At 35.5% G+C, this 27452-nt stretch overlaps 1 protein-coding gene and 1 long non-coding RNA gene across 2 annotated transcripts in view; one reads left to right on the top strand and one right to left on the bottom strand.

The window, feature by feature from the left end:
• orb2 (cytoplasmic polyadenylation element-binding protein orb2) overlaps nt 1-16803 on the top strand; it is a 53618-nt gene extending 36815 nt beyond the window's left edge. The window contains exons 3-10 of the mRNA XM_090118729.1: nt 7144-7263; nt 7861-7989; nt 11182-11294; nt 12005-12215; nt 13505-13590; nt 14984-15085; nt 15797-15901; nt 16687-16803. Coding sequence (XP_089974855.1) covers nt 7144-7263; nt 7861-7989; nt 11182-11294; nt 12005-12215; nt 13505-13590; nt 14984-15085; nt 15797-15901; nt 16687-16803 — 983 coding nt within the window. The remainder of the gene's footprint in view (nt 1-7143; nt 7264-7860; nt 7990-11181; nt 11295-12004; nt 12216-13504; nt 13591-14983; nt 15086-15796; nt 15902-16686) is intronic.
• Nucleotides 16804-26572: 9769 nt separating this feature from the next.
• On the bottom strand, nt 26573-27233 carry LOC149895336 (uncharacterized). The gene is made up of 2 exons (XR_016458480.1): nt 27062-27233; nt 26573-26700 (listed from the first exon to the last, which is right to left on the bottom strand). It is a non-coding gene; the product is annotated as an uncharacterized LOC149895336 (long non-coding RNA).
• Nucleotides 27234-27452: the final 219 nt, after the last annotated feature.

The raw sequence follows: 27452 nt of genomic DNA, 5'->3' as shown, positions 1-27452 counted from the left end.
AGCGATCTCTTCCAGGCAACCTTAGGTCAAGGATCATGAGAATTAAGTCATATATTGAGGTCGATGGTGCACAACACTATTTATAATAAATTATATATACATGGAGATACAATACATAATTAAATAGATGAGTATACTACATAATAAAATAATATACATATACACACAAACATACATTTCATAAAGATAAATAGTAATTATGTACTTGCTTTTTGAACTCATTCATCATACTATCTTCCCTCCCACGGCAAAGAAAAACCCGCATAGTTTCCGTTCCCGTGAGATTTCCGGGATAAAATCTATCCTATGTGTTAATCCAAGTTACCCTCTATATGTGTGCTAAATTTCATTGTAATCGGTTCAGTAGTATTTGCGAGAAAGAGTAACAAACATACATCCATCCTCATAAACTTTCGCATTTATAATATTAATAGGATAGGATAGGATTGGTGACAAAACAACAATATTTGCATTAGTATAAGTAGTCTTATACTAACCGTGTTTTTTTGTTCTTAATTGTATTTATTACATTTGTATAGACAATGTAATAAATTATGAATGTCACGTGAATTGTCGGACAGGGTCGAGTTAAGTAGGTCAGTGTAAAAATCAATAGTTTTAACAAGTAGGGTAGCATTTGTGTAGTATGTATAATAAAATATGTGTACTCTACCCTTGCTCTACCTTGCTTTTGTACTCTAAAATTGAATAAATTTCACAGATTATAGATACAATAAAAATGTTGTGTGGTTTTATGAAACCACGGTAAAAGTGAAACTGTTCGAACGGTTCAGAACACTGCTTTATACCTACTCGGCAGCCGACCGTCACGCGACATGCGCTACACAGACCAAAAAGTTTGAGACGATGTAATAAAAGTTTCACTTTAAAAATCAAATCTGACCATCATTTTTATTTTTGTCATTGCGTACCTACTAAGACCCCTATAGAACCTACCATACTGTTACAAATGACTCGAAATTTTGTGTCAGTATCTCCCGGCCTATAACAAACACACACACATCCTCACAAACTTTCGCATTTATATAATAATATATTCCAACTACCTACTATAAAACTAAGTACAGTTTTGAACCTACATCCTTCTAGTTAACCATTGAACCTATAGTATGAAATTAAACCAACGTGTTGAAACGTTGAGGCCGAGTATAATGAAACACATCCTGTAATATATGAGGACATGTGAAATACTAGTTATAAACTCGGTTTTGTTCGTGTTTTTGTATGAACTTTGAATAATACCAACATTTCGAATAGTAGTGTATTTTTATTTAGATTTTAAAATTCTATATATTACTAGCGGTCCGCCCCGGCTTCGCACGTGGTACATATTTACGTTTTCTCTACATAAAAACCATCCTCGTACTTCAAGGAATATAATAAAAAAAGAAATATCGAAATCGGTTCAGCCGTTCTCGAGTTATGCGCATACCAACACATTTTGCGATTCATTTTTATATATAAGACTAGCTATGCCCCGTGGTTTTATCCACATTGCTTCGATTCTATTGGAAGTCTTCTTCGATAAATGGACAATCTGATAATGAAATATTTTTTCTAGTTAGACTTGTAGTTCCTGAGATTAGCGCGTTCAAACAAACAAACTCTTCAACTTTATATTATTATCATTAATAAAAATGTGTTTAAATGAATAATTACCGTTTTAAATGCACTCTATGTAAAGGTCATACGAATTAAACAATTGAATGTATGATTTTATCTATTGCTCTTTTGTCTCTTTCACTCTGTAATTTGATTAAATATAGAGCGAGATGCAGCATTGAGTAGTGTCACGAAATGTAAGGAAATTATCACTTCTCTACTAATAATTATAAGAAGTAATACAAAATATAATATTAAGCTCAAGAGTTTGTTTGTATGCGCTAATCTCAGGAACTGCTGTAGCAATTTTTTTTAATTCTTTTACCGGTGGAAATGAAATTGATTCCTATGTTCCTATAGGCTGTATAATATTATGTACCACGGGCGAAGCAATGAAATAAATTTCTGTATGTTCCGTTTTCACGGTAAAATCGCTAGCCCAGAGTTGATGGTTTTTAGCTCAGAAATACTACTCGTATTTATCGTAGGAGAATGAAGTACCTAAGCTTAGAAGTAAGCTACATAATTGCTACGAATACAATACTTATAATATGTTTATTGTTTATCATGAATTTTAAAACCTAATAAATAACATACTTAAAACCTTCCTCTTGAGTTTCTCTATCTATTAAATAAACCGCATCAAAATCCGTTGCTGTTTTGAAGATTTCAGCATACATAGGGATACAGGCACAGAGAAAGCGACTTTTGTTTATAGTTTATACCATGCAGTGATGACTTTCATCACTCTAGAGAATTAAACCATAAGTGATGATGATGGATGTAAAAAATGTATTGTTTTAATAATTTCTTACTATTTATATATTTATCCCTTAAATAGCACAAGAGCGAGCTGGATAAACCACTTATTAAACAAAAACTAATTAGTAACCAACACACGCTTGACCGCGGCTCATCCGATTACGACACGATGCCGCAACGACATTGGCGCAATACGTTATCCGACCTGCAGTCAAGGATTTGTAGTCAGAGAGCCAGTTGGCAAGAGCTCTTGGTTATTTGATATTTTGTTTTATAATATAAAAAGTTTATTTTATATTTATTTATTTAAGGGACTTAGTTGTAGGAGCTGTTGTCTAAGGTAATTTTATTGTCAGAGAGGCAGGTAAAAATGTTTGGTTGTTTTGTTTTTAGTATATATATACGTATAGTTTGAAATATTATACCTACACATGTTTATTTTTAAAACATTTATAGAAGGTAAAAAGTGGCATATAAATACAGGTTACTGAATAGTGACTACGTAAATAGAATATAAGAATTAACTCTATTTTTTTAATTAAATCCATTGTATTTTCAATGTTATTCTGTCAATATGTTCATGATTATAATATTATAGCATATTTTTATTTCGACTACTTACTACTTAGTACTTCTCCCCGTGACCATGCTCGCTGTAAAGTGTTCGAAACGTCGGGAAAATAATATAATGAATAAATCGCGTTTAAAATCCGTTAAAAACTCTTTAATTTCTAAATACTTACTACTTATTTATTATTGTTTATGGTACGACTACTACTATTTTTTCTTTTTTTAAACCCTAAATAAAATTATCTTGTCGCACAACAGGAATATGAATGAAACCGCGTTAAAAAATTAAGATAAGATCGGAAAATAAACAGAGTAGGGACCCCCATAAAATATTTTAACAAACATTAACTCGCACTACTAAAGTATTTATTAGAAAACACATAGATCAATATCGGCTTTCCAACGACAATTATGTATTATAAAATATCGCTTAAAATCTCATTAGCTGTTTATTTCTGTCACAATACAGCAATGTTCTATGCTTCAACGTAAAAAAAAAGTTGGACTAAATAAATCACACGAATCTTTGAAAGTTATTTTTGTAAGCGAGTTGAGACATCGTTCCCTAATTTCAGTTTTCGGGAAACGGTATACCGTTACTGCACGTTATGCGTTAGTTATTTTATATTTCGTTTTTAAAAACGGTATTTTTTTAAACTGGCCACTAGAATAAAAAAAAAATTAAAAATAAAATTGCATTCGAGTTTGGAACGCGCGCGTCAATTTTTTCATTACGAATTTTCGTCTACGAGGGGTGCTTGTGTCTGTGACATTTTTCTGTGTTTTTACGATTCTTTGAGTGAAAAATATTATGTCCGTGCACACGATTCCTTTAATTACGCCGTTTATTCGTGGACCGAGATTCCCGTATAGAAAGAGTGAGTAAATTTTTAAAACATTTTTAGTAGGTACTTATACTTGGATGAAAACTTAACTTTACGCAAGTTCAAATAAACTTTTTATTTCTATCATAATAAACAAGCAATTAAAATAACATTAGATTTAAATAAGACACAGAAATATTTTTCATAGAAAATTACTATTGAGATGAAATTATCGTGTTGCCTAGCAACGCGTAAATATTTAAAAAGTACGTGTGACTGATAATGCAATGAAAAATGCTAAAAATATAATAAAATAATCATTTCCACGATTAGTTTTACATAATATTTAAATATTTCATCTAGTATATACATATAAAGTATAAACATTAGTTTCATCAGTTGCATAGCCATCTAGACGACGAGTTCATGAACCTTATTATTTCTTTGATCATAGTTTGTATGAAAATTTACATGTATTAAAAAAATTGTGAATATCATCGCATAAAGAATTAACAATTATTCAATTACTAATTATATTAATATGTACTTTATATGAAGATTTGTAAAAGGGATATTGACCCTACGACACTGACCTAGGGTCATTGCACTTTTTAATAAAAAGTCAAAAATGCAGATAACAAATAATTTATTCATGTCTTAACATAGGCTCATAAGTAAAGTATACGGGCGATTCGTTTCTTTTTTATTTAGTAGAAATTGTCAAATTTAACCTAGGTATTTTGTTTATGATGTAGCTGTGCCCCGCGGTTTTACCCACGTTGGTCTGCTCCTGTAGGTCTTAGCGTGATGATAAGCCTTCCTAGATAAATGGGCTATATAACACAGAAATAATTTTTTAAATCGCACCAGTAGTTCCTGAGATTAGTGCGTACAAACAAACAAACTCGGCTCTATTATATTAGAAAAGATTTGGTCACGGCATCACGCGTGAACGGGTGGACCGATTTCGATATTTTTTTTTAATTATATTCCTTGAAGTACGAGGATGGTTCTTATGTAGAGAAAACGTAAATATGTACCACGGAGAAGCCGGGGCGGACCGCTAGTATTAGTATAGTTTTGTTATACTTTCCTTGTTAAGATGGTCTACGGTAGCTAGACTCTAGCTTATAGCATTGGTGACATTTGCCGATTGGCAGCCTTCCAATGCATGTCGTTGACTCCTGTCACACGTTGGTTTATGTTTTAATCGTTTTCATCTTGTGATAGAAGATGCAAAAAGATGTCAAAAAGTGGGCTGAATCGAGAGAAATGCAGCTGTTATCTAAAAAAAAGCTCTATCTACTTCTACGACAATAACAACTACTTATATTTTTAACTAGATTTCCACACGCGGCTTATTTCTTATTAAAACTTTGTATTTTGCTTATTTAAACCCGCATATTTCCCGTTCCTGGGGGATTTCCGGGATAAAAAGTAGCGTAGGTCTTCAGCTACCTACATACCAAATTTAATTGTAATCGGTTGTGTAGTATTTGCGTGAAAGAGTAACAAACATCCATTCATTCTCACAAACTTTCGCATTTATATATCCAGAGATGAATAATGGGTGCTACATAGGTCATCTACTAGCTCTATCACATTCCCACATTGGTTTCATACTGCTTTGAGACATCATGGTAACTTTCTGGAAGCATGTATTGTAGTTAGGTTAAACTAATGGTGCGGTAATTCGTAAAAAGATTCTACAGATTACAAAATTATTATAATAAGTATTGTTTTTATTATTTGCTTCCATTTTTTGAACATGCACTGTACACTTTATGACGGACTAGCTGTGCCCTGCGGTTTTACCCGCAGTGCTCCACTCCTGTTGGTCTGAGCGTCTTCGTTAGCCTTCCTCGATAAATGGGCTATCTAACACGAATAAAATGAAGAATGGATTTTTCAAATTGGACCAGTAGTTCCTGAGATTAGCGCGTTCAAACAAACAAACTATTCAGCTATATAATATTAGTATAGATTCTAATCGTATTAAAATAGTATTATTATTTGTCTCAGTTTGTTTTACATTTTATTCGCAAATTTCATTCTATTTATGTAATATTTACACTGAAAAAGATAATATTGAGGTGCCATAACACCCTCGTTTTGGCTTTTATATTTTCCGCCCGGTTAGGATACTTACTGACCGGATATGCCTTTCAGAATTAAGGGCGGTGTTATTTTTAAACATTTTTATAATACCCTTAAAATCATATAATGTTCTTTTACATTTGAATGAAAATAATTCTATAAAGAAAATATTAATTGATAAGATGTACCTACCTAACTCAAAAAACTACTCTATTGATTTTAAAGATCTACCAAGCTAGTCCTATTATAATAGGCTATCATGTATGTTTCATACCGCGTCGAATTCGGAATGCTAACATTTTATATTTAATTGCATTTCTATAATATTGAAAAATGCGAAAGCAAATTTACTTCCTCGACGTGTATAACTAGTTTCAAGGTCAGGGTCTATGAAATGACATTGTGTGCAATTTGCAATAGTATATTTATTTATTATAATTAATTTGAAAGGTTGTTGTGATTATGCGACTCTTTACATGTTTTGTTATAGAATTGTTAGGTATTATTAGGTTTCTATGCTGTATTCGTTTTACGATGATAAAAGTATTTTAGCCTACCTACCATCAACTTACTGCGTTATACTTTCAATAACTTTGCCTAAACACACCTATCACGAAAAAAATTTTCCTATACATGCGAACATCTATCAGGCAAAAGTTGCCTACACACATACATTTGAGAGGCAAAATTTGCCACATATTTGTTCAACGATACAATATATATGAAAAAGTTGCCCACAAACACATCTATGACGAAAAATTTGCCGACAGGTATTTCTCTACCAGACTCTACCAATACCAGGCAATATTTGCCCACACATACATCTCTAGCACCACATATTTGCCCATAAGCGCTCTATTGGACTCTACATTTAATTACATTCTCTTATACATCAGTATATTATATGAACGTCTCTTGCAGGCAAGTCGCTATTTTTGAAAGTAAAGTAAAAAATATTTATTCAAAAATCAACGGTCTTACTAATAAAATGTTACCCATTCGCTATGCAATGGATTAGTTATTGCAATAACCTGTCTTGTTTTTATGATTGACGTTTCATGTGAGCGAGAGCAGGACACAGCTATGGTAGAAAATGGTAGAAATTTATCCATTGTTTAACTTTTTATTAGTAAGACCGCAAGTATACAATCTCGTTGAGTATCAACAGTAATGGCAATAAGGCTGTTAACACAGTAAATTTCATTTTTTCCCCTCCAAACAAGCATTGTCTACGATAGCCCTTATTCAAAATGACCGTCTCTTGCAGGCAAGTCGCCGTTCTTCCCCGGCGTGGAGGAGGCGAGCGTGGCGAGCGCGGCGGGCGCGGGATCGCCCTCTGGCCCCGGCGACCAGACGCAGGACGTCGTGTCGAGGCTCAGTGCTGCAGGTTAGTCTAAGTACTAGTAAATGGCTCTTGAATTATAGTTAACGTCTGTATAACAAATAAAAATGTCCTTAACATTGTAAATTGGAAAATCTACGTGATTAGTTTGTATAATAAGGAATTGTAGAGCATTTTATCTCTACAAAATATCTTTTTAAAATATCTTCTTAAAATATGCATATTATATTACACTTTTTTTATGTTTATTTGATTGATTAAATGTCTCAATCCATCGATTGATTGATATCCCAATCGATTGATTGTTGTCCCAATCGATTGATCCGCGGTGTCTATATATCGAATTGATTACTGTTCCCCGTATATCGAGTCTGTGAAAGCAACTACGGCGCGAATCAGCTCGATCTATATGCATGTAGCTCGACCTAGGAATATCTCCAGCTACTTTGCGATTCTGTTCGCTCTATGTGAACCCGCCTAATCAATCGATAGATACACCAATCAATCGACTGAGACACCAATCAATCAATCGATACATAAACCAATCAATAGCCTAATCGATTGGTTAAGGACATAGTGTTAATATTAGAATTAAGTTTGGTGTATACCGTAAATGAATAAACGAAGGCTCGTGGGTTCCAGGGCTATCGATGTGCGTGAGCGCGCTCGGTTCGCCGGCGCGCTCGTCGCCCGTGTCGGCCGGCTCGGAGCACGGCGAGCGGTTCAGCCGGAAGGTGTTTGTGGGAGGCTTGCCGCCCGATATTGATGAAGGTGGGTGTGTTTACATGCACATACACACATATATATTTAGATTGATGAAGGTGGGTGTTTGGGCAGGGGCAGATACCTACACATTTACACGTATACACACACATATACACATTTGTATTATACATTGATGATTGAAACGTAAAATATATTGCGGTAAATGTAGGTAACAGTAAAAATAAACATGTTTAAATATAAAATTGAGCTCGTTTAGAAGCTTGGAAATTTAATGATATTCAAAATATAAATAATTTTTATGGCGTGATTTATTAACACAAAATTGTGAAAGGTTTTTTTAAGCCTATTTGCCTTCGGCATGTACTGGCTCTTCCCGTTTTAAAAAGTAGGTCTATCAATCAGTTGAATACTATATGATTCGATTATAATAATCGATACACAAAAACAAACATTGAATTCAAGTGTTTGCAAAAAGGCTCTACCTATCATATTTATCACAACAAATACGCAAAAATTTTATTTGCGTTCTGCAATGGCGTTCTGTTTGATTTTTTGTTTTCTTACGTGACGTGAACTTTATTTCGTGAAATAAATCTTTTTCTATCCATCTATTTAATTTACTTTAGTCTGAGTAGGTAAGTACTCTTTCCATATCTTCTTCACCACTTTACAGTCTTTTTTAAACATAACATAGTAAATGCGGTGGCCACTTGCGATCGTCATGGGGTCGACTAGTAATCATTGTGTTAGGGTAATGGCTCAATTGACGAGGCGCACCCAGTGTTGTTTGTAGGTACTTCCGCGCTTACAACAATTTGTGTGTTATTTTATTAACTAAGATAAACAAGTAGCTGGTTCATTTTAGTCGGAGATAAAATGTCTAATATGTTAACTTAATATTAAAGACGAATAGCTTTTCGTTTTTCGTGACAGCCAGTAATTTATATAAAACTAGCGGTCCGCCCCGGCTTCGCCCGTGGTATTTACGTTTTCTCTACATAAAAACCATCCTCGTACTTCAAGGAATATAATAAAAAAAGAATTATAAAAATCGGTTCAGCCGTTCTCGAGTTATGCGCTTACCAACACATTTTGCGATTCATTTTTATATATAAGAGAAGATTAGACATGACTAAAAAAATATAGCCTTAATATTACTCGGTAAATATGAAATCGTTATATATCGATATTATATCTTACGTAGCTTTCTATTAGTTTAAATATTTGTATGGCAGTCACGCAAAAACTGCAAAAGCTATTTGGATACAAAAGCAATGGTTCATAATCTAGATTCGTTCGGAAACCAAACATTCCTTTGAAATAGCACAACTCGGCAATTAAATGTAAGCGAATTATTATTTTCCAATAAGCGACTGTTTAGCTCTTCCAAGTAGTATACGGTCAGCAGGTAAAGCCTGTTAACAATGTTAGTAAATATTACTAAGTATAATACTTTGTACAAAAAATTGTTCGAAAAAGTAATAGTTTACATAGAGCCTTTCCTATTTCCTATTCCTTTTATCTTATTGTCACGGATGAGCGATTTCAAATAACTTTTAAATAAAAAAATAGAACAAATAATAAAACATTTAGTTTCTGTAATGCGTCTGTTTTCCAAATTGAATATTTATACTGCCTAAAACATTAACTTCAAATAACTAGAAAAAATAAACGCATTTAGTATTATAAATATGTATAAATAAATCTTTCACACAGTTTATTTTTATGAGCCGTCTTTACCATATCGATTGTTTAAACATAAATATGCAAAGAAGTCGCACCTTGGCCATCTGGGTCAGCCATTGTATCCTACATAATCTCTTTAGATCTACACAGATTAGGTATTGTGGGCCGACCTAGAAACTGCGAGCCTAGACAAAGGCTACAGTCGAGCGAAATGGGAAATAATTCGCTCGGGTTACGTAGATGAATAAAATTGAATGAAAAGAGACTGTATTATGTGTATGTTTCTATTTCTATAGTCGCTCTTGGATAATAGTTTTAATTACGATCGCTTGGCACGAAATTTGACAGTTTTACCACGTTTTACCATGTTTTACTAAAGATTTAATACGTTTTACTATAAAGTCTTGTGTGTGTTTTTCTATTTCTGAAGTCTTTTGGTTGGATAATATTTTTAATTTTGTTCGCTTGGTGGTCTAAATTTGACAGTTTTACCACGTTTTACCATATTCTACTAAGGAGTTAATACGTTTTACTGTAAGAGCGTATACGCACTATGCGGGTAGCCGCATTGCGGGTAGCCGTCCGGCTGACCGCAAGCACAATTATGTACGTAATATTCATTTCTGTGCGCACTGCGATGCGGCTACCGCAGACCGCACAGTGCGCATAGACTACCCGCAATGCGGTTACCCGCATAATGCGTATACGCTCTAAGAGCGTAGACGCACTATGCGGGTAGCCGCATTGCGGGTAGCCGTCCGGCTGACCGCAAGCACAATTATGTACGTAATATTCATTTCTATGCGCACTGTGCGGTCTGCGGTTACGTACATAATTGTGCTTGCGGTCAGCCGGACGGCTAACCGCAATGCGGCTACCCGCATAATGCGTATACGCTCTTACACCTCTCACTCGCGTTCCACTGCTCGTATCGAGATGAAAATTTGAAGTACCTACGGGAAAATGTTTTTGTTGTCTTAGAATTATAACTTTGATATGATGTTCTACACCTTGAAAATGACTGCTCAACAATTTAATGAATTTCCTATTGGATAAGAAACTTCTTTCGGCCATTGGAATTTACAGTATTTGTGATTATTATCAGAACATGTCAAATTAAATTAATGCCGTAGTACTGCTTCCGTACTTTATACGTCACGAAGTTATTTTCTTTTTATTAGTGTAAGGGCCAGTTTCACGATTAGTTAGAGCCACTACTTTGTCGTAAATTTTCTTAACTGATGGATAACCTAAACAGTACCTACCTACAAATTCAGAAAAACTACGAAATAATAACACAAAACAAATAATTTATTTGTTAAATACTGTATAATACTGAATACACAACATTTTATTCTATTTTTGTAAAAAAAAACCGATCTATTCTAACAAATGGTATCTAATCGTTATTTCAAATATCATTTATCATAAATCGACTTTAAAACTCGGACAGTCGTTAATTTCTATACATACAATATTCGCGTTAAATCAAACACAAGGCAATACAATGTACCATTTATTTATTCTAAATGTATAAAAACTGAATTTCAGACGAGATCACGTCGTCGTTCCGCCGCTTTGGACCCCTTGTGGTGGACTGGCCGCACAAAGCGGAGAGCAAGAGCTACTTCCCGCCCAAGGGATACGCTTTCTTACTGTTCCAGGTAAACACAGATACATATAAACACAAACGGACAGACATATCAGTACAGGGAGATAGATACACAGAAAGAATCATATTATTATAAGCGACTGTGTAGCTCTTTCGAGTAGTGTACGGTCAGCAGGTCAAGCCTTTTAACAATGTTAGCAAATATTACTACAATAATTTTGTAAAATAAACTGTTTTTAAGCAACACAACAAATAGTACAAATAGAAATTGTCTTATCGAAATAGACACAAGTTTTTAATTCTGGAAAAGGCTGAAGGAGAAAATGAAAGAAAATTTGTTAAGAATTTTTCCTTTTTCGTTAGTAGCCTGCCAGTCTTTTATTTAAGCGTTTCATTATAATATTAACATTTTATTTTAGGTAAGACTCAGCGGTTGTTTTTAATGTTTTTTCCCAGTTAAATTTAAAAAAATCGATTAATATTAATATTAATACTTTAATTTATCGACATCTTAAACTTCTCAGATCGAGTCAAATTCAAATCAAATTGTCTTTGACTGACTAGATTATTGATGACACAGTATTGTCCTTAACTTTCTACTATTAGCACTAGATCCCACCGCAGGTTTAGTGCGTTCATAGTTTTTTTGATGAAACCAAAATTTTATGTTTATTTATAATTAGGAGAAAATATGTCGTCTAAATTTCCAGTTAAAATTTGGCCGCGGTGGGATCTTAGACTATATTCATTCCACGTTCCCAGGACGAGAGCTCTGTCGCCGCGCTCATGGAGGCTTGCATCACAGACGATGATAAGCTCTACTTGTGTGTATCATCTCCCACCATCCGCGACAAGCCCGTGCAGATCCGACCGTGGAGGCTCGCTGACGCGGACTTTGTGCTCGACGCGTCCATGCCTCTCGACCCGCGCAAGACTGTGTTTGTTGGGGGAGTTCCCCGCCCGCTGAAGGCTGGTGAGTGTGTACAGACAGACAGATACACTACATACACATACAGACACATTGCACATACAAACAGATAGACTATAGACAGACAGATGTAGACACACACATGACGCGCTGACGCGGACTTTGTGCTCGACGCGTCCATGCCTCTCGACCCGCGCAAGACTGTGTTTGTTGGGGGAGTTCCCCGCCCGCTGAAGGCTGGTGAGTGTGTACAGACAGACAGATACACTACATACACATACAGACACATTGCACATACAAACAGATAGACTATAGACAGACAGATGTAGACACACACATGACGCGCTGACGCGGACTTTGTGCTCGACGCGTCTATGCCGCTCGACCCGCGCAAGACTGTGTTTGTTGGGGGTGTTCCCCGCCCGCTGAAGGCTGGTGAGTGTGTACAGACATACATACACACTACATACACATACAGACACATTGCACATACAAACAGATAGACGACAGACAGACAGATGTAGACACATACACATGACGCGCTGACGCGGACTTTGTGCTCGACGCGTCTATGCCGCTCGACCCGCGCAAGACTGTGTTTGTGGGGGGTGTTCCCCGCCCGCTGAAGGCTGGTGAGTGTACACAGACAGACTGCAGACAGACAGACAGATACACTACATATTATATACAGATACATGGCACATACACAAAGATAGACAGATACACTATATACACATATAGACAAAAGTAAATACATACACAAACGACCGTACACGGACCGCTTCAAGCAGTTGAGACCGACTGCTTGAAGCCGCGACCGCGCCGTGAACTATAGACATTCATTCACTGCCGTACACATGACTGCTCGAGCAGTAGCGACAGCTTCCAGCCGTCTAATGCGCGGTTTGTAGCGATAGCTCGAGCAGTCAACGATCGACCGCTCGAGCAGTCCGTGTACGTCACTCAGCCGTTAACTGCTCGAGCTGCACGTGTACGGCCGCCTTAATACCTACGTACACGTGCAGACGTGCATACACACGCATACGTGTGAGGATTGTTTTAACTGGATTCATTATCAAATCATTTTGCTTTAATCTGAACCGGCCGGCCGTTATTAATAAATAAATACTTCACCAAATTTCTTTGACCTGGTCCACATTGTCTATTTTTCCAATAATTATTAAGGTTGCTCTCTTATGTTATATTAAATTAAAACAATTGAATGTAATATCTCGTTAAGTGCTCCGTAAATTTTTACCAGATTCAGCTAGATTACAGCCTTTTCCTTATCTATTAGGTAAAATTTGTCTAATAGTCATATCCCGTATTCCCAGTGGAGCTGGCGATGATAATGGACCGGCTGTACGGCGGCGTATGCTACGCCGGCATCGACACCGACCCCGAGCTCAAGTATCCCAAGGTGAGTGTATAGTTCTAACGCAAATACCAAATTATTATAAACTATTGTGTATATGAATAGGTATTCTTTGCTTTTTAAGCTATTGCATAGCTTCTATCGCGGGCCTTGAGCGCGGGGACCGAATCGAGAAATTCCGTAACGAAAAAACCTCACGCTCCCCACTCCGACGGGCTCGGAGGTGTGGCTTGAAGGCATAGCATGCAATAGCTTTACCGCGGCAGTCCCCGAGTGCCACACGTCTTTTTTATGAATAGGCATTTTTTACTACATTTTTTGCATGTGTTCTAGCAAAGAAGAAATCAAACATAAGCACATATTACTTTTTAGATTCATTTATCTGTTGTTGCGCTAAAATAATGGCGGAACAAGTCATCAATGAAATCTTTCACAGCTCTTGAGTTTATTCCTTACCTATTTGACCAATGACTAAATATTATTCTTACCTATTTGACCAATAAATTCGCTATATATTTGACCAATGACTAAATTGTTAATCCTTACCTATTTTACCAATGACTAAATTTTATTTCTTACCTATTTGACCAATAACTAAATATTTTCCCTTACCTATATTTTGACCAATAACTAAATATTATTTCTTACCTACTTGACCAATGACTAAATATTATTCTTTACCTATTTGACCAATTACTAAATATTATTCCTCACCTATTTGACCAATTACTAAATATTATTCCTTACCCATTTGACCAATAGTAGGGGAGCCCAGGATGCTAAATGTGGATTTACTCGAGCGTCACGGGAACCTATTAGAATTGGTAGATTAGACCATAGCCAGAAAAAAAGGTCCTATAATGTTTTCACTTTTAGCGGTGGGGAAGGGTTTTTTGATTTTTTTTAATTTAAAAAAGAAAAAAATTGGCTTGGAAATACTCAAGCGCGTTAGATATTGATATTTTGCATGCTCCAGGACGTCACTGAAAAAAAGTATACGTTAATCTGACGATTTAAGTGGCGATTTAATCGCTATGAAGAAAGGGTAAAAAATTAAAGTAATATTATTCGAGCGCGTCAGATTAATATATGGGGGGGTTAATTACAATATAAGAAGTCCCCATTTCGCTAATCTGACGATTCGAGCTCAACCTTAGGGAATTATGGATTATTCAAATTTTCCAGCGGGGCCCCTGAGCGCACCCACCAACCATAACTGCTCATATTGACTAGAGGTACTAATGAATAGCTAAGGTACCGTCCCTTATAGTAATCTGACGCGCTCGAGTAAATCCCAAAATCCCCCTCTTGGCCTCCCCTACTACAATGAATAAATATTCTTCCTTATTTGACCAATGAATAAATGTTCTTCCTTACTTATTTGACCAATGACTAAATATGAGTCTCCTTTATTAAAATATATTCCCGTACATTTCAGGGCGCCGGTCGAGTGGCGTTCTCTAACCAGCAGTCTTACATCGCGGCGATCTCTGCGCGCTTCGTGCAACTGCAGCATGGCGATATCGACAAGCGGGTCGAGGTGAGTTTGGAATATATAAAAAAAAATAATAATAATTTATTTTCTAATAAAAACTTATACTAATTTACAAATTGCCAGACCATTTTTTTATACGTACACAAAAGATTTAACTGAACTGAAATCCCTGTATACTATATCTCCTGAGTATTTATAGATTACTAGCCGCTCCACGCGGTTTCACCCCCGTGGCTCCTCTCCTGTTGGTTGTAGCGTGATGGTATATAGCCTATAGCCTTCCTCGATACATGGGCTATCTAACACCGAAAGAATTTTACAAATCGGACCAGTAGTTCCCGAGATTAGCGCGTTCAAACAATTAGGCGAAGAAAAAAAAATGTCTCAGACTGGTAGGACACAGAAGGCTGATCACCTACTTGTCCCTAAAGAAAATCGATCAGTGAAACAGATGTATATTGTAGCTGCCCCTTACCCCACTAGGGGACATGGGGCTTCACTATACAAACAAACAAACATACAAACAAAAAAAATTGTTTGTTTGTAAAGTAGGTTTACGATCGAGATGTTTAGATACGTGATAACATAATGCAGTGGCAGCGCTCGCGATGAGACGGGAGATCGGTCCGTCTCTCTCTCGTTATACCTGCGATCGCGCTCGTGAGGTTTTGGTGTGACACAAGTTTCTGAACATGTCACCCGATTAAAACGATTTTAAAGACGTTATCACGTCAATAATACATGTACGGTGTACAGGTGAAGCCGTACGTGTTGGACGACCAGATGTGCGACGAGTGCGCCGGCGCGCGCTGCGGCTCCAAGTTCGCGCCCTTCTTCTGCGCCAACGTTACGTGCCTGCAGGTATACATACATACATATATACTACTAGCAGTCCGCCCCGGCTTCGCCCGTGGTACATATTTACGTTTTCTCTACGTAAGAACCATCCTCGTACTTCAAGGAATATAATAAAAAAAGAATTAACGAAATCGGTTCAGCCGTTCTCAAGTTATGCGCTTACCAACACATTTTGCGATTCATTTTTATATATAAGAAGAAGATATGTATAGATATATACACTCAACACAAGCTTGACATGTACACACGCATACACACACACACGTACACAACCGTGACGAATAATATGCGGTAGGCACACACACTATAAATAATAAATATATTATACACATGCAACATAGCACGCACATGTGCATGTTATCAGGAAATATACACTCAGAAGCATGTACGCATAAGCTGATATTAAAAAAATAAATACTTTGTCATAAAAAATAGGTACAGCTTATATTATATGAATATGGATTCATAAATAAGCTGTTAGGCTCCTGAATTAGTAAAATACTGTGTCTCAGGAACCAGTGAGCCATATAGAAAAGCATACGCACGTAAGTACTCACACGTAAATATTCAAGCGAGATGCTATAACACATGCATAATATTATTATGTAGTACATTACATTTGCATTAGGTACACTAGACAGTTTGTCCAAACCTGATAAATTTATCAGTGTCCTAATTTTGTTTTTTTTTTGTATGTATATCTATTTTTATGTTACTTTATTTTTATTTAGACATACCAACAGAATACACATACAAATTATAACAATGGAATGTCACTCTACTTGCAGTACTACTGCGAGCACTGCTGGGCGACGATCCACTCCCGTCCCGGCCGCGAGTTCCACAAGCCGCTCGTCAAGGAGGGCGCCGACCGACCGCGCGCTGTGCCCTTCCGATGGTGCTAGGGGGGAGGGGGGGTAGTGCGGGGAGGGGGAGGCTCGGGATTCTTTGGGGGGAGGGGTGTAGCTATTGTGGGGGGGAAGTAGAGAGTAAAGATTGTGGGGGGATATGACATGTTACTAGGGGGAGGATAAAGGGGATAGTGTTTGCAAGTGGGTGGGTATGTGTGGGGGGGAGTAGTATGGAGGAGATGGGGGGAGAGAGTAAAGATTGTAGGGGGTGGAGATATGACGTGTTACCAGAGAGAGGATAGAGGGGATAGTGTGTGCAAGTAAAGGGGGGTGGATATTGTGGGGGATATGGCTATTGGATATGGGGGGGGGATTTGTAAGCTATGGGGGATGTGCGTATGTGGAATTGTGAAGGGGGGAGGTTGTAGCATTGTTGATGTATGAGATGGTTTGTGGGGGGGGAGATGTAGAACAGGAATGGCTGATAAGTTGCTGAGCTATGATGATTGTGGGGGGGCATTATAGGGGGGGATAGCTTTGAAAGTCATGAATTTTAACGAAATGGAATGTTTTGCTTGGGATTAGAACTTCTGACTTTGATAGGGGGGTTAGCGAAATGTATAGATAGTGGGAGGGGGGAAGTTAATGGTATTGTGCCAGGATTGACTTTAAACTGTACAAGTAGATGATGCGTTTGAAGTTGAGGATTGTATTTACCTGTCGATTTATCCAGGAATTAGATAACTTAGATGAAACTTTTAGCACTATTATTAGCTCTAAACTTGCAAATGCATCAGTCTACTTACCAGAGGCTTGAACTATTCTCAAACGGTTTGTGATTAATCAACATTTTGGCTTCAATATTGATGATTTTGTTTCGAAATAGTAACGCGAGAGATTTAATATTGAAGCTTGGAATGTTGATTGAATAGAGAAAGTTTGTTGTAGCTAAATAAAATTATATTATCTATGCAAGTTAGCGGAATGCCTCCCCCTCGTTTGAATTAGAAACTTGTATGGTCTTACCACAAAACAATTTAAACACAGTCTAACTTTAAACCAGGGATCTGTCACTTTAACAGTTGTCTGTGAAATACGACAAAACCAGATTAAAGAGAACCCGTGCTTAAAGTTAAACCCTGTTTAAAGTTTTTTTTTTGTGGTTAGACAGGTAGTGTCCATAGACTGATGGCCGCCATCTTGTTTCTATACCTACACCTTTTGACAGTTACACATTTAGATTATCGATCACGGCTTTTAGTACCGCGTGTTTGAAGTGAGATAAGATGGCGGCCGTTTCTTTGGATTTATCGTCGATTAACGACTTTTGCCGGTTTTGCAATTTTTGGCTTTTGACGTTTCATAGATTATCTGTGCCACAGATAATGTATGGAGGCTAGTGTCAATGTCAAGTGGCTGTCTGTTGTGGGACTGGCGCGTAGACTAATGATGGCAACATTATCCAAAGTTTAATGTAATTTTAAGCAAAATATATTAGTATTCAAGTGCGGGTTTCGCGTTTTTCTCTTGCGTTTTTTCATCAAGGAGCGCAAATTTGAAACGCGACAACCCAATAAGCGAAATATATCCAAAATACTTAGTTGTCTGGTTGATAAGGTATCTATATATTAGGCTGTGTTGCGGCTAAACTGCGGTTTGCCCACGCGCCCGTATATTAAGGTTAAATAAAACTAAGTAATAAGTGGAATGTCATTTCTCGGAATAATTGTACCTGTGTAGCTAGAGTGAATTTTCCCATTTTTCCCCCACGTAAGTACCTTTTTAGTCGGTTTTGTCCCCATTTTGGATATTGTTGTCGATTTCGATATTTTTGTCGATTTTCGATATTGTTGTCGATTTCCGACAATTGTTGTCGATTCGATAATTCTTGTCGATTTTCGATAATTGTTGTCGATTCGATAATTCTTGTCGATTTTCGATATTGGTGTCGATTTCCGACAATTGTTGTCGATTCGATAATTCTTGTCGATTTTCGACAATAGTTGTCGATGTTCGATATCGACGCGTCGTTTTTCGTTTTTTCGTTGTGATACTCGATGGATCGTTGGACGTTTCGTTCAGGAATGTGTTCGATGGTTTTGTTCCTAAGTCGCTGCCGTGTTTTTAGTTGGGAGGCGGTATGGACTGGTGTTAGTACAAAAATGTATAAGACGTTACCATTTTTGGCTGTAGTACTCGCGGTTATTGATTCTTCTTATATTTTTAGTCTCGTAGTATCTATCTATGTATGTATTCTATCAAGAAGCTTATATCTAATACACTGGAGATTTCAGTATGAACATTAACTTGTAACAAGAAAATATGACCGTGAATGACGCCAGTGTATTAGATATAAGCTTCTTGTATTCTATATATTATTATTGATAAAAGAAATATTTTTGATCCGCCGGGATAGTGCAATAGATGGTAGTTTAGATTTATAATCAATTTGTAGGGTTTTATTCATGCCCTATAGCCTCGAACATCTGGGGCTCGAAGTGCGGTGCTTTGCGTATATCAAGTCGTTGATCGTCAAAGTGCAAATTGTCGAGATCTAATTGGATATTATTAGACGAAATATAATAATTACGGACAGTAAACTATAAGTCTTATCGTCGTTGTGGTCTATTGAAATTGTGAACGTACGATTATTAATCGATTTTTAAAGGAATTTTAGACTAGGATTATTATCGTAATATTTACTTACCGATAATAATTGTGCTGCATTCTTTTGTATTACATTGGAACGGTTTTAATGGTATAAATGGAGTACATGATATGGAACATCTGTATGTAGCTGTGGATAGTCTTTGGTCCACTTTTTGCATGGAAGATTTGAAATCTTTTCAAGAGTAAAGATATGTACTTAATTCGGATACAGATTTCGTATCCCGACCGACCACGGAAGTTTATAGACTGTAGATAAGACTATGACGTGTTTTCGATGATTTTTTTCATGGTTTTTGTAAAAGTTTTTTCGTGTCGTGTTCTCTCTGTAGTGAGGCGAAGTGCCTTGTGCGGCGAACGAATTGGTGTACCCCTCCCGTTACCGTTTAGTTGGCAATACACACGATTATTAAGAAAAAAATGTTTTTTTTTTTGTCACATAGTTTGAAACTATACTGTCCTAACTATCCCAATATTAACGTCCCTTGTTTTCATCTCAATACAGTTTTACGTAGCGAGTTTTCAAATCTATTTTTAAATAGCGGTTAGATATTGAGATGAAACTGATCGACTATTAAATTTAAGTAGACAATCTATGATTAGACGATTTAGCGAAATTTCCGCCGCGATAGGTGCCTCTACTGTTGTCCTACAGGCGTGTGATATTGTTTCAAGTATTAACTAGATGAAATATAATTGGAATGTACCTATTTTTAGTTTAGCCGTAACACGCTCTGTGGGATATCGGTGAAGGCGTGAGAGTTTAAAAATGCACACACGTGCGAATGGCTCTTCTTAGTGATACGATATTAGTGGAATTCTGCACAGAATAACGTTTCCCTCTATTAGACTATTAGGATATTTTTATAGCACTAACGTCCCGATCACTTATCTCTTCACACTATCCATTTTGTCTTTTCGTTTTGCACGTTACTCTTCTTCTTCTGTAGGTAATTCTAATCTGTTTTTTTTTGGATCTAGTAACATTAAAATAACGAATTCTGTCCAAATGTTTTCGCTACTGCGGCATCTTATTGCTCCGGTCGGTGTGTGTGCATTTTCCAGTTAAAAAATTCCCCGATTATTGTTATTTTTTGGTAAAATTGCTCAATACTTTAAAATCGTTTGAAGTGCCCCCTAACCTCGTAGTTGGTACGGCAGGTCGCGTGTATGTCAGAGAGTGGTGTGGTCGCACTGTCCCATTTTGTATTTTTATATTTTTATAAAAAAAAAAACGATTAATGTGAATTCGGACGTGATTTTTTTACTTTGCGCGCAACGTTGTAGCTGACGCTCGCGTTTAGACGTTTCTACTTTATAAATAAAATGGCCGATGGATGGGTTTCCCACCGCAAGGCCTTAAATGATCGGCGGTAGATTATAAACCGAGGTGTTTGGATGGGATATGTAGTCTGTGGCGAGTGGTTCCTTGGCACGTGACGTCACTAGTTGGCGCGAGACTTTGAACGATTTGACTGCACTAGTAGATGGGAGGAAGTTCTTGGCTTTTTCAATTTTGATTGTATTATTATTATTGTGTTTATCTTAATTATTGCGAAGTTTAGCTCGTTTGTTTGAGGATCGTATCGCCCCGGGGTTTCGGTTTCGATTGTCGTTTAATTTCTACTCGATGTACGCGTTTTTTGTTTAAGTTTTAGTTTAGTTGTTTTGAGCAGTTTATCCGCGGGGCGCTTTCGGTTGTAGTTTGTAGGACGTTTTGCTCGGTTCCTTGTTTACGGCCGCTTCGGGCTATTTGTTCTTGTTGTAAGTTGTCTGTTTTTCTAATGATAGTAGCTGTTTCAATGCTATATTTTCCATTTTTTAGATAGTAATTTTGTCGCATTAGCATATCACGTGAGGTACACGGCGCGGGGGGCATAGCGAATCTTTTCTTATACATTTTTTGAAATGGAATTTGTACTTTTTTGATAACTTAGTAGCTAATGTTTGGATTAACGAAATTATTGTTGTTATACGATTTTTGTCCCCTCGTCTCGTCCTGTGTGTTTTTTTGCACATTCACTTGCATGTACATAGTATCGTACGTTGTTTCTTAGTAAAAAAAGGAAAAAATCCGCAAAAAAATGTTTTTATATCGACTTATCGGAGGCGGACCGAAATTAGAAAATTTTTACTTAGCATTATTCGCCTAAGCGAACAGGCTTGTGAATTTCAAGTGAATAGAAATTTTAGTGAAATTATTACATAATTATAAATAAAATAGTGAAAGTAGCGCAATTCATTACCTAACCTAGTTGAAGTATAATAAAACATAGTACCTTATACCTTATAATGTTGCTAGACAATATATTATGTTTGTATAAATATTTCTTGCACTGTCGTTTAAGTATTTTTCTAATTGACACATAGTTTGGGAATTTCGACAGGCCGGGAAGGTGCATAGCAAAATATTTTTTTAGTAAATTTTAAATGAACCGACTCCAAAACGTGTGTAATTAAAAATATACGTACCATAGACAATATTTTTTTCGTATAGCAATTCAGATGTGAATTTATTTAAATAATTAGGTTGCTTGATTAGCCGTAAATGGAGCGGGTCGGTTTTAACTATTATTTCAAATTAGAATCATATATTTTTATAGACGGTTATTTCATTAACTTGTTGTAAACTACAATCAATTTTGTTAATTTCGCTTTTGGCGCCAACTGGAGTGTCGACTCTTTGGTGAAGAGTTTGAAGCACGGCAACACTGGAGCCGTCAGAGTTGACGTTTCGTTTGGCGCCGGATTCGAACTCTAGCTAAATAATTTGAAGGTATTATCAATGTTTATAATGTAAAATTTTTAATTGTATTTTTTTTTCTATACTCTCGATGTATCGGTTGAGGTCGTTTTGTCCAATTTTGTCGAATAAAAATTTCCCACTTTAAAATGTATGTTTTATCGAAACGATCAGTATTAATGAAATTTTGTTATTATTAAATAGTGCTTAATTACATTTTGCTCCCCGTTTGTTTCGTGCGATTAATTATTTTAGACAATTGTGGAGATATTAAAATGAATTTGAAACTTTTATTGCGTTTTATACTGTAGTTGTGCAGACTCGACTGTAGTGTGGGACTGGGTCTTATTGAACCTATTTATAACTACCTATAACAACATTTACCATAATATAATATAGTGCTTTATAAATGCACTAATTTTCTCTATATAGACTCAGTGTCACATTAAAATCAAGCATAGCCTTGCTGTGCCTCACACCGGTGACCGGTCAGCCTCTGTGTTGTCATTTTTATTTTTTTATAAGTACATTTTCGCGCCACTTTTCTCCACTGAACGACCAAAGACAATGTCCCAAAGACAAAGACAAGCGGGGCATGTTGCCATTCCCAAATATTCCTTTTTACTTTCCCCGGAGACTCTGTGGTATGCTTTTAGATAGATTCCCGCTTGTTTTGATATATTTTTGAATTCCTATTTATTTATTTTTTACAGTTTTTTTTGTATTACGATTTTTTTTGTATTATCGATTTATTTAGAGTAAGTAGGTACCTAGTATCGTTTGAGTTTTTTTTAGTATTTTTATTATAATTATCATAAATATAAATAGTGTAAGCTTTGCATATTGCACATTGGCCGTAATTAAGTATTTGAATATGTAAAACGATTCCCTTTTCGGTGACGCGTCGCGTACAGTTGGTGACGAGTTTTCAGGTGAGGCGCAGTCGTGAGACGCTAAATAAATTATTAAAATTTAATCTCTTTGTACTATTTAAAATGTTTAATTGCAGTATATAGTTAAAGATACGAGTAGATATAGTGCGATCTTTTTCGAGCGAGATTATAGGAATAGTATGGAGATTGCAGCTATAGGTTTTGCATTAAACATTGAAATAATAGAGATAAGATTTTAATGGATTATAATTGCGTGAAGTGCCATTTGAGAACTCGTAGTCAATAGCACGCTATTTGCGTCTACGACAAGTACGTTTTTATCAATATAATAGATTAAAAATATGTAGTTTGAAAGTTTCAGAGCTTTACAGATAATTTAAATTTCTATCAAATTATGCAATACTGTTTTTTATATATTTATAATTAATTATGTATGTAAACCATTATGTAGTTTTAGTCTTGAGTTCTTTTTTTATTATTTTATTTAAGAGTGATTATTTTTTGTTGTTTGAATAGTATTATCTTAGAATTAATTGACTTGTTGGGGAAAACGATTGCGGGTACTCTTGCATTATTGATACTGGCAGCATTTGTTTCTGGCAATTTTTTTGACGGTCTGTGTATTTCTCATGACGAAAAAATATACGAAAATTTATTTAGAAAATCAATGCTGCTTTGTCTTTAAAAAATTGACGTTACAAAGTGAATGTTGCCAGTATTTTTATAAAAATCACAATTTGGCTGTTTAAAAACCTTTTTTTTTATCTATGCCCCGGCAAGTCTTAGTAGGTATTGTTTAAAACTGAAATACTTGAATTTTTATATGAATTTTATTATAATATGGTATTTTACTAAATATTAGTCCAATATTAAATCTTTGATATGTTTGTTTTATTTTACCCTATATTCCTATATATTATAATAATTATCTAAGTATGAATATTGAAATTCCGTTATTTTATTGAATGAATACATAAGTAATATACATATTATAGGCTATAATATTCATGTATATTGTGTAGTATGCAACTTTTTATATTAAATGCTTAGCAAAGGACATACCTATTATTAATTATTATTAACACAATAATTATATTATCATCAAATATACAGGGTGTAATTTTTATGTGTGCACAGGCGATTTTATTAAAGACTAGCGGTCCGCCCCGGCTTCGCCCGTGGTACATATTTACGTTTTCTCTACATAAAAACCATCTTCGTACTTCAAGGAATATAATAAAAAAAGAATTATCGAAATCGGTTCAGCCGTTCCCGAGTTATGCGCTTACCAACACATTTTGCGATTCATTTTTATATATAAGAGAAGAAGAAGAAGAAGATTAACACAATATATTATCATCAAATATACAGGGTGTAAATTTTTAAGTGTGCACAGGCGATTATTCCGTATTTATTAAAGATATCAAAAAACTTTAAACTGGTATCGACAGTACTCTTACCTAATGAGTACCTAAATAAAATAACGATCAAAAAGTTAAAGTGTAGGTATGTAAGTATACTGAACAACACTGAAAACGAGTATTCGTTTACACTAAAGGAGGTCACGAAAGAATGCTCTTGCTCTAGCTCTATTTGATCTAAATGCACAGTAATGATAAAATGAAATGCGTTGAATAAAACAAGAATAAAACGCACGACTATTTACTTATTTAGACACACATTACACTGAAAGGATCTCATCACTTCTACGATGGAAAATTATAATTATTACGCAGGTATTTTTTAAGTCGCAATTACAGATGAAAGAATATGAAATAGCAAATAGGTAGTTTATGAAGTCCTACTTCCTACTAATATTATAAATGCGAAAGTTTGTGAGGATGTATGTATGTTTCACGCAAATACTTCTGAACCAATTACAATGTTTAGCACTCGTATAGAGGGTAAGTTGGATTAACACATAGGATAATTTTATCCTGGAAATCCCACGGGAACGGGAAATATGCCGGTTTTTCTTTGAAAACGCGGGCGAAGCCGCGGGTAGAAAGCTAGTATTATATCGTTCCTCCATGGCTGGATTAACTCAAGGTCTGAGACTAGTAAACTACCTGTATCCTACAAATTTGAGCAATAGTGCTATCTACAGAATGGTCTCTGATGTTCGTGTTGGTGTAGAAATAAGCAAGCAGTTATTGGAAACGAGTGGTTCGCCCCGGCTTTGCCCGTTGTAGGTATATACATATTTACGTTTTCTCTCTTTTGGAACCTTAAAATTAGCCGAAATGGTCGAACCATTCTCGAGTTTTACGCTTAGCAACACATTTGCGATTCATTTTTTTATATAGCTAGAGGTAGAATACATAATAAGATATTTCTTTTAATATAAAAAGTACGTGTCACATGTTTGTCCGCGATGGACTCTAAGTACTTACCTGAACCGATTTTAAAATTGATTTGCACCTCGTGTGCAGTTTGATCTAACTTGAAAGATAGGATAGGTTTCAGTTTATAGTCGCAAAATAATTTGTGACCTAGACAGGACAACGTCTGTCGGGTCAGCTAGTAATTAATAAATCGAGAAATAGTAATTTTTAAAAAATTTTGTCTGTCTGTCTGTTTGTTCCCACTAATCGAAACAACATATAAAAACAGTACAGGTATTTTCTGCAGGCTAAATAACATATAAGTAATGTTTTAGGATCAATTTAGAATATACCTACAGTTAAAAATAAGATGTCAGTATTCCCAGACAATTCCTGAACACAGTTCATTTTGCTTAACAGACGCCATAAAGGTCTCAAAATAATTAAAAAGTCATCGAGATAAATGAAATTCCATCAACATGATTCCCAGTAAAAGTAATAACTTTAGCAGGCTTTTATTCTCTTACGAATGTCAAAATTACGGCATAACCAAGCAATAACTAATATAATTAGCATAAACGGCTGTACACTATCTTAAGGGACCATAGAATATATGAATTTCAGCTTGATACCTCCACAAAGCCTCCGTTTTCTAGAGAAAAAGGGACTTGACAGTCGGACAACAAAGTGCTCCTATAATGGTTCCGTAATTCGTTTTTTTTTCCTTTTGACTAGAAAGTTATGTACATGTACGCGTGGAAAGAAATAAAGGATTGTACTTAATTTATTTGTTTTATTTAATTAACCTAGCTATTATAAATTAACAAGCTGTGTCCCGCGGTTTTACCCGCATTGACCGATGATATTAGGTATATACCTAGCCTTCCTCGATAAAATATGAGCTTTCTAACACCGAAAGCATTTTTCAAATCGGACCAGTAGTTAGTTCCTGAGATTAGCGCGTTCAAACAAACACATAAAATCTTCAGCTTTATAATAGCCTATAGCCTTCCTCGATAAAATATGAGCTTTCTAACACCGAAAGCATTTTTCAAATAGGACCAGTAGTTCCTGAGATTAGCGCGTTCAAACAAACACACAAACTCTTCAGCTTTATAATACCTATAGATGTATGTACCTATAGATTAGTATGTGGCAAATACACAAAAACAAAAGAAGTAACTACTTATTGTAACTATGATTATTATTTATTTTAATATCATTTATTAATTTTGTTTTGAGTACAATTTTAATTCCTCTATGTTGTACCAAAGCTCTGCATGATATAAAGCAGCAGTTTCCACTTCCATTTCCGCAGCAGTTACTGAAAATTAATCGAAATTGTTATTACCTATGCGTATAACATTATTGCATCATCACTACATAGTATAAAACAAAGTCGTTGTCGCAATCTGTCCGTTCCAGAACTTTAAATACCTACTATGGTTCCTATGTAGGTATTGTTAAATCTTTAAAACTACGCAATGCAACGGTGCAACGGATTATAAAGCGTTATATAATAGTGATAGTGATTCAAGAAGAAGGTTTTAGTATAATTTGTTGAACTTTCCAGAACGCAAGCGAAGTCGCGTTAGCATACCTAGGTATAAAATATAAAAAAAATGTTGGTAGGAACAACTACACTAAAATAACAGCATACAATTAATTAACATGAATAAACTTACGTCGTAAATCAGTTATTATCGTGACATTCTTTTTCAGCCGTGCTAAATCAGAGTCAATTTCTTCTTGCAATTTATCGTAAAACTCATTATTGTTAACATCAATGTATTGTAGTGAAGATGCTAGTTGCACATTATCCATTTTGATTTATTTTTTAAACCAACTTTTACAAATCAATCAGTAATTAATATTACTTCAGTAAAATTAAGAGAAAACAGTAATTACACATTTAAAATTTGAATTACCGAATTTTGTTTCTTTTTTTTTGCTTCTAGAACAGATTATAATAATTAAAAAAAGCATAGATAATAAATAATTATTATTTTTAAAGAAGATTTAAACAATAGAACAGATTAAAATTAAATAATTATTAAAAATAAAAACAGATAACTA

Source organism: Colias eurytheme, chromosome 31 (assembly GCF_061535395.1).
Source record: "Colias eurytheme isolate Ceu_HAF_F1 chromosome 31, ilColEury1 Martin Lab GWU primary, whole genome shotgun sequence".
Lineage (NCBI taxonomy): Eukaryota > Metazoa > Arthropoda > Insecta > Lepidoptera > Pieridae > Colias > Colias eurytheme.
The sequence above is the reverse complement of the archived record's forward strand: the minus strand, read 5'-3'. Positions and strand labels throughout refer to the sequence as shown.